Source organism: Labrus mixtus, chromosome 2 (assembly GCF_963584025.1).
Source record: "Labrus mixtus chromosome 2, fLabMix1.1, whole genome shotgun sequence".
In the NCBI taxonomy this organism is placed as follows: domain Eukaryota; kingdom Metazoa; phylum Chordata; class Actinopteri; order Labriformes; family Labridae; genus Labrus; species Labrus mixtus.
This window is the reverse complement of record NC_083613.1, coordinates 6,850,089-6,861,802: the sequence shown is the minus strand read 5'-3', so window position 1 is coordinate 6,861,802 and position 11,714 is coordinate 6,850,089. Positions and strand designations below refer to the sequence as shown.

General features: G+C 36.6%; 1 protein-coding gene across 1 annotated transcript; it reads right to left on the bottom strand.

Annotated features, from left to right (window-relative positions):
- Positions 1-1,895: 1,895 nt before the first annotated feature.
- On the bottom strand, positions 1,896-11,226 carry ifngr1 (interferon gamma receptor 1). Its single transcript, XM_061049150.1, has 9 exons — positions 10,947-11,226; positions 7,244-7,361; positions 5,135-5,316; positions 4,844-4,983; positions 3,415-3,577; positions 3,108-3,137; positions 2,562-2,692; positions 2,199-2,471; positions 1,896-2,045 (listed from the first exon to the last, which is right to left on the bottom strand). Exons 1-9 carry the CDS (start codon positions 11,011-11,013, stop codon positions 1,959-1,961), a joined length of 1,191 nt encoding a protein of 396 aa, XP_060905133.1. The 5' UTR covers positions 11,014-11,226; the 3' UTR covers positions 1,896-1,958.
- Positions 11,227-11,714: the final 488 nt, after the last annotated feature.

The window sequence follows — 11,714 nt, the reverse complement described above, 5'->3', positions numbered from 1 at the left end:
CCCAGTACAGTTTCTGATTTAGCTGACTTACTTTCTCAGCTTAACAGCTCTGACTTGTTGGTCTTGTTAAACCTGAACTGGTTGTCAAATGATTCAGACATCAAGGAGATATGTGGTAGTCTCACATTTTAACAATGAGCCAACTAGACCTAATTTGAAGGATCCCCTGAAATCTACGTTAATTGATCTTATTGTGTGTAATAAGAGGGACAAAATTATTGCCTCTGGAGTTTTCTGTGTCGGCATGAACGATCACTGCCCTATAGCCTTTGTCAGAAGTGCTAGACTGAATAAACCAAGCTCTAGGATTGTTATCAAAAGACAATTAAAAAACAGTGACCTTGACAGCAATATAAATTAAACTGCTGAAATATCATATACAGAACATGCACTTAATTTTTTCTCAAATTCACTGCTTGCTATTAGTGATAAACATGCTCCATTTAAAAATAGATCAAGCCCATGGTTTTCCACAGAACTACCTGTCCATTTCCAAACTGTCGCATCTTGCTAAAGTTCTCAAATCATTGGTTGATAATAAGATCAAATCATTCTTCTCCAGTTATCATGTCTTAAGTCCATATCAATCTGGGTTCAGAACCAATCAAAGTACTGTCGCCTCTGTTACAAATAACAATTGCTGCTGTTGACGAAGGGAAATATTGTGCTGATCTCTTCGTACATTTACCAAAAGCGTTTGATACTGTTGACCATACTCCGCTCCTACTGAGGCTAAGTGAGGTTTTGACTCTGTATCCTGTAAATGGCTCCAGGACTACCCGTCACATACATCTATGTGTTGTGCTGGGAAATATTGGTTCTGTTTTTTTATATTGTCAAGGGAGTTCCGCAAGGCTCAATTCAGGGTCCTGTTTTATTTACAATACAATATTACCTCTGCTATAACAAATAGTAACACCCACCTGTTTGCCAACGATATAGTTCTGTACTGCTTTGCCAACACTGCACATTCAGCATTCAAACCCTCCAGCAAGCTTTTTATCATTTACAACATGCCTGCGACATTGCAGATCTTGGTATTCACATCACCACTTTGACAGGAAACAAAATACAAATAGGTATTTAAAGGTTGAATCAATTAATTCATGTTGATAGCTTTTCAAATTGGACTTTCTGAATTTGCAGTAAAACTGGAGGTGGACATTTCTCAAAACCCTGGGCAAATAAAAACAATGCTATCTTAATATTTTTTTCTTGTATTATTTTATTTAAATAGACCTTTGAAAAATACTTGTAAAGATAAGAAAATGCACTTTCTGTAATAGATGAACAACAGTTTTTCAGTGCACGAAAACAAAAAAAAGTTACATTTGATTTCATAAATTCTGAGGCATAAAATGTTTTTAAGCATATAGGAGCTGCTTTTGTGACTATGTGTGCTGCTGCATCTGATAAAAAAAGCCATTAGAGTTAAGCAGCTGAATCTGTAGCAAGACAGCATACAGATGGAAGGTGGATGGATGATCACCAGTTTCTCAAAGTCAAAAGGCACACTGTCTTTTTAATAAAAATTTTCCTGATTCTCCATCAAACAGCTTCAAGGCAAACCAACGAAAAAAGTTGTTAAAAAGGTAGATTTGGGATCCTTGTGCATCCTTTTTTTCATGAGCCATTTGTAGGTTGTTACAGCTACCTATAACAACCTACAAATGGCCTACAGTTGCATAAAATCCTGAAAAGTGTGTCTGGATGAAGAGGAGTTTCTCCTGAGCAGCAACATGCATTTTGCACTTTTCAATGCAAAAAACCTTGAAACTGGACATGAAATACAAACTCCCTCCATACTTTTCAGGAGTCTCTGGGCAAGGCACTAAATCCCTAACTGTCCTGGATTAACCTTCATTTGTTCAAAATCACAACACAGCAGTCCTTGATTCCCTGAGTTAAAATCATCCAACGAAACATTTAATCCCAAAAACACTCGTAGGACAGTTGTTTCATTTTTTTTCGGAACCCTTGTCTGTGGCTCTGTTTCCCATGTCCAGCAGCAGAATCTGTGGGGAGTCATAGGGGGACCTTTCCTCCTCATGGTCCTCCTCCTCATGGTCCTCCTCATGGTCCTCCTCCTCATCCTCCTCCTCATCCTCGAGCCCCTCCCAGAACTCCCCAGTCTCCTTTTCTTCTTCTCTCTCCCTTTGCTCTTCTTTCTCCTCCTCCACATCCAACACAACAATCTCTGTTTTCACTGAGTCGTCTGCAGAGTCATCACCTGACCTGCTGCATTCCAGCTCCGGCTGCTGGTTTCTGTTTTCTAAACATCTTCCATCCCTGTAACAACCGTACTGATAATGGACATCTGATCCATCGTTGCTGCCCTGCAGGTTGTCATCGTCGCCGGAGCTGATTGACGGACTCTTACTGGGTTTGTTTTTGATTAGTCTGACAGCACTGTACTTTTGTATGTAGTCATTCCCAGTAAAATACTGTTTCCTGATGTCTGTGTAGGGTTTCTTCAAAATAAAAAGAAAAAAAAGAGTTTAAAATCAACCATAGAAAATGATTAGTAAGTATTTTATAGTTTTACCTCTTTGTCACCTTACCAGAACGTTGGGTAGACTGGGTTCATCCTTCTTAAATGTCCAGGACTTTGTCAAACAGATAGACACTACTATCACGCTGACTACCGTGAAAATCACAAGCAGCAGTACAATAAGAAGTATCACATGGATATCTGCAATCAAAAAAATATTGGGTTTTAATTTATTGTTTGAACATTTTATGGAGAGATGATTTTGACCTGCTCTTGCTGAAACTTTGGCAGATTTTAAACTGATTTATGCAACGCAAACTGTTCTAGGATCAATGACTAACAAGAAGAGTTTCAAAATGGTAACGGTGAAGAACAGCAAAGCAGGAAAATATACAAAGAACAGAGCAAGGTGCAAAACATCACAAAGTTAACTACAGGGGCACCAGATGAAAATCTTCAAAAACCCAAATATGTAACATACAGTTTACTTGTAAGTGTAATAACACACACTTCCTGAGCTTCATCTGTTTGGGAAATGCCTGTTCATTGGTTTCATCAAGATAAATGTACTGCAGGGGTGTATATTTGAACCTCAGAGAACATATACGTTGTCTACCTCTTCCTTGATCTGTTGGTTTCTTTTTCTAATGTTGCATGACTTTGATGTTTTGAATTGTTACCTTCAATTCAAAACAATCCACTAAAACATAATTAACTTTTAAGTCAGGTCAGCAGAAGATGAGCAATTTCTATGCCTTGGAATCTAAAATGACAATTCTTTTCGAGTTTGGTAGCTTTGCAAAGAGCAATGTCACAACTGTTTTTGGTGTAGTGCTCTTTATGTTGCCTGTTAACAAATCACATAAACACATTTTTGACAATATTCTTTACGTTTTTGAAGAAATCTTCCAGTTCAGACTCACCAGATGTCGTGTCGAGACAGATAGGACCCGCCTCGTTGAATACGACATAGCAAATGCCATTTCCGTCATACAACCGTCCTCTCAGTGTGACGCACTTGTCCACATCCGTGATCTCACGTTGGCAGTTTTCCTGATCCGCTAGGCATGTCCCTGTAATCATTTTCTAACAACCAGAAAAAAATTAATTAGTATCCTCATTCATCTTCTTTTGATATTGAAGCAACAATGACGCATCACTTTGGGTGGGAAACATGGTAGACAGTTTTTGAGTATCATCGCCTTTCATAATTCAACATGTGGTGTTAAACGGTTTCTTGACATGAAATCCCAATAATAACTTCATTATAATCACCATCACAGTTCTTGCAGAGGACACAGACTTCAGTGGTTAAATGTTATGCTGTTTGAATCTACAATTCCTTATTTCATTAGATATAAATAAAAGCTTTGTTACCAATTAAAGCATTTTTCCAAATAATTCATAATGGCGTATTAATTATACAATGTTTTCAATAGAGAAGACAGTCATTTCTTTATATCCAGAGTCTTTAAAAATAAATATTTGGTGTCACGATCTGTATATAGCCCAGATGAGTAGATCGAAGACTGTAGTTGCAATAATAACAACAATTGATTTGAAGACTACAGGTTAAAAGCCTCCAGTTTGTGATTTTTTTGGCTACCATAGAGAAAAAAAAGACCATATTTGGAAGAGAGAATAGAGTCGAGAAGCAAGGAGGTTTTGGAGTGAGGACTACTGTCTTTTAGCATCTTGCAGAGCTTTTGTGATTCTGTTTGTTTTTTGGTATTTTATAACCAAGTGTGTCTTCATTTTATAACTTTTTTTCTGTGAAATTTAAGTTCTTTATCTAAAAGGTTTATAATTGGGATGCTTATTTTCACAAGTGAAAAACAGGCTTTCACATAATGTAGCCTGAAGAAAATGTTTATATTTGACTTTACAGTGTTTGTTAGTCCAATCAAAAGCTGAACAAGACATTTCAAGATGTCACTGGGTCATTTAATTAACAATCACAGGTACCCAGTCCTCCCCTGCTTTAAGGTCTACTGGGGACCCCCACTGTCCCTGGAGGTGGTTAAAGCATTAAAAGTTGCACACAGCAGTAAAAAAAAATGTTTAATGAAATTTAGATTTTTGTGTATATTTTTTAAAATAATGGGTAAATATACAATCTTAAGTCGTTTTAATGTGTATTTGTTTTTGGAAGGCATCTTCACTACAATGAGAAGATATGAATGTGATACTTTTAAATGCACCAATCCTCAAAATGTAGTGCATCCTTTGGAAATGCTTCTTTCTTATCGAACTTCTATTAAACCAGCAGTATTCCCATTGAAGTAAAAAAAATATTTAAAAAAATATTTTACAGGTGATTCCTGTGAAAGAGATAACTTTCTTGAATCTTACACCGTCTGTAGTGGTGACGTCAAATTCAAATTTCCCGACCGCCTGCCGCAGTTCTCTGTAGAAGTGGACAGGGTTTCTGAAAGTCACTGTGCCATTTGAGTCGTCTACTTTCAGATCCATGGGAGGGAAGTCTAATTTACCTGAGAAAAGATAACATTTTTATATTTTAGTTTTACACTAAAAAATGAAACTGAATCATTTCCATGAACATGTCCATCATCCTCTTCTTACTGGAACCACACATCTGCTTTGTTGTTGAAAATATTCGTTTTCACTTTCAGATTGACTTACATTTCATATCAGAAGTCTTAAATTCGTTAAAGGTGAAAGTTTCAGACTGTACTGGTTCAGACTGGTTTCCTCCCAGTATGGCTATAACAGAAACAGAATGGACTTCCATGTAGCGTTCTTCAGATCTCCATACAAACTGACTCAGATCAAAGTTATGGTCAGTGGTTTCTTTCTTTTCTTCCCTGAAATATGAAACAAAAAAATGTGTCAGTTTCACATAAAAAGCACACAAACAATACTTTTCAAAATATAATAATAATAATAATAACTTATTTGTTTAGCGATTTTTAAAGACAAGGTCTTACAAAGTGCAGAAGAAAACATAACAACACATAAGAACCCAAATCACAACAGAAAATCATGACAACAACGCAACCCACAGAAGAGACACCCAACCAATAACAACGACAGTGAAATAACCCCAACAAAAATCTGACCAACATCAGAACCCACACATCAGAAAGCAAGCAACAATAACTCATAATAAAGCAACACAGCAACCTAGGTTGAGACCAAGAGGACTGAAGATGTAAGAAGATAAACGAACGATTAAATGACAAACAATAAGAAGTAAGAGCATCAAGAAGAGATAAAAACAATAAAACACAGCTAGAAGCTAGAAATGAAGATAAGAGAAATATTAAGAAGAGATACAAAAAAGTGAAAAATACATAATTAAATAATAATAAAAGAAAATAAGACATCAAACCCATAGGAGGGGGTATAAGCTAGAATGAAGTAAACAATAAAAACTGCTGACGCATGAAAAGATTAAAGTCAAATACAAAAGCAATAGAAGCAGTAAAAGGTTCTGAGCTCAATGAAAAGAGATGCAAGCAATAAATCGACATGAATCAGGATAGTTAAAGAATAAGATAGACTAAAAGATAAAAGAAGATAACAGGAAATAATAAGAAGAAGACGACATCACGTAAAAGCAAGTCTATCAAAGTGGGTTTAAAGAAGAGATTTAAAGGAAGTCACTGATTCTGCTAGCCTTATCTGCTCCGGCAGGTTGTTTCAAAGCTGAGGGGAGTAAGACGCTTTAAGACGCTTGCATTACAAATAAAAGCACAAAACAACAAACACGGCAACATTAAATCATGAAATTCTCAGTTTGATCTCTTATCATATCGACGACAGAGGAGATATAAGAGACTGATCTACAAAGGTTATCCTCAAAACAAACACTTTAGTAGTTTTAACTACCAACGTTATTTTTGCAGTGGAGAATAACTGAGCTTTGATGCTCACAAAGAAGAAACAGAGACAAGTGCATAGAACTGGGTAGGGATGATAGGGACCTGTCCCTACCAATATTTTGCAAATACTAATTTTGTCCCAATATTTTTCTTTTTTCTATTAAATATGAAAAAATATTTCTGTCCAGCCATTACAATATAAATTGCACTGATACACTCTGAACATGTGGAGGACCTGACAACTGTCACTTGGTCTTTCTTATAAACAGAAACTCCAGACTTCAGTGTGAGATTCCTTCACTTCCCTGATAAATCTGAGATTTATACAGAGCTGAACCACGCTTGATTATCAAATGAACAGTTTTTATTTTTTGTCGCTGCTATTTGTGTGTACGTGCCTGGGACCTTAGCCGCTGTGGGTCACTTACCGGTAAACTCAGTGAATGAGCGTCGGATTAAAAAGCTACAGCCTTCCCATGAAACATAAACTATATTCAAATACTGGTCAACGGGGGGGCAAAGGTTAAAAAGCTACAGGTAAGGGCTCAGTCAGACCTCCTTTGAAACGGCTTGATATGATTCTTTTTTTCAAGGTCTAGTCTTAGTAAGAAAAGACACATCCATAGTGGGTCAACTCAAAAAACAATGTTTTAGATTGTATTTTGCTTCTTTGTAAACATGAAATAAATCTTCTTATTGTGGGGAAATCTGTGTTGAACCTGTTTGCGAGTTAGGTTCTACAACTATGCAGATTTTCACATCAGTCTGACTTAAAGCACTAGTGACTAATGAACCAAAAGTCAGACAACTGTAGTAATCCGATCTAATTCATAATTCTAGTCCTATCTTCAGGTTTATGGGAGATTAGAAATGATCTTATTTCAGGTTTAGAGTAGTTGAATCTTACCCAGCTGCACCTTTGAAGTGCACTCTGAACCTGGTGTTTGGTTGTTGCCGGCTGGATTGCCAGCTGGCCATGATGTTGACATTATTGCAGCTCACAGTCAAGTTAGTTGGAGGCAGAACTGCAAGCAAGAAAAGACAAATGAAACATTAATGCACTTGTGGTACAGTAAACTATGCACACATATTTGTTCTTCTCATGTTGACATGTGTAACGTTAGTTTAGTTCAAGATTTTTTTTCTCACAAGGCAACCCTGTCATACAACAACACAAGCAAATGTTGACCTTCTATGAAAGGTGAAAACCATGAAATTAAAGTCAGTTTATCCAACTCTCGCAAGGGCAACAAAGAGCTGTAATGACATTTTATACTAAATTTGCAGGATTCATAAAAGGTAATGTCACTCTAGAAAAAAGACTGTCAAGGCCACAAAGCGAGTACCCAATAACATCAACCTCTGCTCTATATATTCACCATCAAACATCATTAGACAGGGAGCGGTAAATACTTTGGAACCCAACGATGATAAGGCATCTTTAATGCCTCACCCTTTGTCCTGCATAACCACTGTGCCTACAGGTTTGACAGCAATAAGGAAGCTAAGGTGTTTCAGTAGGTATGTGCAGTAACACAGACATCACTTGTTTTTTTAAATCTTTATAGTAGTCATAGTTTTACAGAAACTCCAGGGAAAACAACATTTTATTGTTAGTTGACAATAAGTATAAAAATGACTCGTTTCAAACCTTAGGATCATCACAAATAGGAAGGGTGGCAAATCATTGTTTAAAAAACTAAAAGACCAATAGCTCGGCATGTAATTTACTACAATGAAGAAAAATAAATGAGCGTCCTTCCACTAAAGAAAACACAATGAAAAAAATGTTGATGCTCTGTGCTCAATCAGGCATTTCAAGATTTCAAGAGAAAAAAATGATGCAGTTCTCTGACAACTGCACTTACTGCCCTTTAGGTATCTTATCCTCTTTTGTACTTTCCCAGTGGACAAAACATAATGCAGGGCACTTCATAGATCAGGGGGAGAAAACACGATTTAGGGACTTATGAGTTCCCTTCAAGTGGAGAAGAGATGATGCAGGGTCATTTGGGTTTCATTCCTTTGGAGGAATGTATTGTTGCAGGGCCGTAGAGATTGGCCTTCAAGTAGAGAAAAAAAAAAACTATGAATTGCCCTCTTGTGTACCTTACTGTAGGGCCCACGTTGGTGCCCTTTCATGGGAATCTTTTCTGCTGTGGAAACAGATGAAAACTACAAAATCCTTTGCTAAAATGAAGGCTCCTGAGAAGAGTTTTTAGCTCTAATTGTCTGGAACTACAGCATGTTTCTTCTCAAGGTGAGATCTTTTGTTACAAAGCATTACTTTAACCTTAATACTTATGAACATTACTTTAACAAGATCTGCAAAGACGTCTCTTAAGGCATGTGTTGTGGTTGAGCTACCGGTTTTTCCTGAAATAAACCATGTGAGCAGGCATTAATCGTTTATTTATTAAAATAAAGCTCCTTACAATGATCTACAAAGAAGCAAGTAAATATCTTTAAGACCTATCTTTTTTTCCTTTATAACAGGGTATGCAAACACAATGACATATGTACAGCCCATGAACTTTGCTTTACAATCCCGAGTATCAAGAAACTGCAGAGCATGAAAAATGATGTGGACATTTTCAGGATGCGTTACTCAGTGTGACCGTAAAAAGGAAAGGGGAACGACACGATGGAAGCTGGAACTGTTGCTATTTTTAGGACCCTTTTAACTTTACTCATGTCTACACTGGAAATACATTACACACAACTTCCAAGAAAGAATCACCCAGAAAACCAAATGATGAAATGAATAAGAAAATATTGTAATGGAATAAGAAAAAACTCTCTTAGTGGAAAAAATATGTCATGATTGATGCCCTGTCCCTTGGAGGAAAGTTACAGAGAGTTTGCCCGGCTAATTATTAAACTGATAATAACAGAAGGCAACAGATTTATGCCTGAGTTTTGAACCTATATGTTTTATTTTATGGAACATATTTTAAACTCCACAGTAAAAAGCATTTACCCAGGAAAGAAGTAAACCCCCTCCATATTGTTGAACACATATGGCTTAATCCCCAATCTTGCTTTGGTTGTTGTTGTTGTTTCTTTTTACTCTTTCTTTGGCTTTCCTCTCTCTATTTGTGTTCTTAGCTCTGTACAACTGTTTAAATAGCCTGAATGTCAGATTTTACCACTAAAATACCTATTCTTCCTATATTGGTGGAAGTGTTTTGGCCCTGAAGGGTTGAGCAGTAGTCTCTCTCTCAATCCTGCTGTCTGTGGGGGAGAGTAGATTCAACAACAGAGGCACAATCTCTAGATTTGATAACAATACTTGAAAAAGGCAAATTTCTGAAAGAAGTCGCAGATAGTTTATGCACATTCTTCATTTGCAAAAACTACCGATATTTTTCTGCAAAAGATTTATTTTAATGTGTCTGGACGTTTTAACATGTTTTGTAATGTACTAACTGTTGGCAGACTAAGTAAATACAGACAGTAGTGCATACATGCTATAAAATGACAATGATGAAGACAAATATTCATAACAAGGTTAAAAGTTTAGAGACGGCTAAGAGAGGAGAGTATACAGCTTTCGTATAAAACAGACAAAGCAGCAAAGCGTTAGCACATTTTAGAAGATGTGACTAGCACAGTTGGTGATTTTAGGTTTACTTCATGAATGACTTAACAGACTAGTTAGTTGGCCTAATATACCTAGGGTGGATAGCAATAATATTTAAAAATATATATATATATTTTAAAGTGTACATTGTTCCAGAAGTTGAATATTTATATTTCATCAAGAACAAATGTACTACTGGATTTTTTTTTTACAGAAGTAAATCTTAAGATTTTTTTTTATTGCACAACACATTTTGACACTCTAAACATCTGTGTTTGTTTACATATAATCAGACTGTATTTGTTGTTATTTTCTGATCAAATGAGACTAAAAAAAATCAAAAATCCACAAAATGACCTTTTCAAACTAATTACAAACACAGATTTGTATTTTAATGACATTTCGCCTCCTTCTTTCATGTTATTGTATTATCATAAGTATTCAAAAGTAATGCATGAATTGAAAGAAGTTTAAAATCTAGGAGCTGGACAGGATAATAAAGGTTGCATTATGAATGACCGAGTTTGTTTAATGATGGATATGTGAAATTGAAAACACGACGAGTAAGATGTGTATTGTAGATAGGCTGACTGAAATGGGATGTTTCCGTATAGGAAGAAATCTATTGCAGATATCCTGAATGTTCTTTCTGGCAGTATGATGTTGTGAATATGTTAAAGTAAACGCCCAACACACATGAATGGTAGTGACGCAATGTGTCTTGAAGAATGATGTCGTGGATATCTTTTAAAAATATTTCTTACGAGTGAGAATAGCCTACAGTTATGACAAGGAGACATGTTGGCTCATCTAACATATCGATACTGATGGAGTGTTTGCTCCAAATGTTAAATATCTGGATAAGCGATTCACTTAGCCTACTTCTTCCTGAAAGTGAATTGTTTTTATCTTTAACAGTAACCTGTGTGAACCCCACGTACAAAACACATCTATAACCTTTATTTGAAGTCATAATTTAACACAATAAAGAAGAAGTTCTGTATTCTCACTGAGTCTGGATACTCACCAATCCCAGCTGAAACTCCGCTGACCAGGAGGAGGAGGAGGGCCCTGAACGCACCGCCCGGTAGCATGTCTCAGGCCTCTACTGTCCAGGTATCGAACGCAACAATCCTTCTCAACCCCGAGGAGCCCAAAAAAACAACAACTAGCCCTTAACGAGCCCTCAAACACATACCCACAAACTTTGATTTAACACAACAACAGATTGAAGTGTATCGGCAGCGAAGTTCCTGATTTGTGTCTTAGACTACTTTCCACAGAAAACTCACATCTTAAACTTGTGTTCCGGAGAGTAAGTGTGTGTAAAAAGCAGCCTACCTGAGCAATCAGGGAAAAGACAAACACACCTACATGACGTCAGCGGAAATTGTGATGACCGCGCTGTTTGATTTTCAGAACAAAAGATGAATGACTAGGAAGGAGAAAATATATAATGAATAGACCTACAATATATAATACATAGACCAACTCAATCAAAAACTAGCCTATACCTATTTTTTAACATCATTAATTTCTGAATTTAATAGAAAAATACAAATAATGGTTGTAAATGTTAGGCTACAGGACTCCCAACAACAGTCAGCATATAGGCCTGTGCTATGTTTTGAAAAAAGAAGAAAAAGGGGGGGGGGGGGCAGGTGAACCAGGTGAACCAGGTGAACCAGTTCATGGGGAGAGCTGATGTTTGAAGCCACCCTCAGTTCACCCTGAAATAGACCGACATTTCCTCTAGAGGTCAGTTTTTTCTTCTTTTTAGTTGAACTATTTATAA

Excerpts from the sequence above, each read along its gene's own strand:
- ifngr1 (XM_061049150.1), bottom strand. The coding sequence starts at position 11,013 with ATGCTACCGGGCGGTGCGTTCAGGGCCCTCCTCCTCCTCCTGGTCAGC. Across the intron at positions 3,138-3,414 it reads CTGTCTCGACACGACATCTG|AGAAAAAGAAACCAACAGAT; the intron begins GTGAGTCTGAAC and ends TCATGCAACATT. Across the intron at positions 2,472-2,561 it reads CCAGTCTACCCAACGTTCTG|AAACCCTACACAGACATCAG; the intron begins GTAAGGTGACAA and ends TTTATTTTGAAG.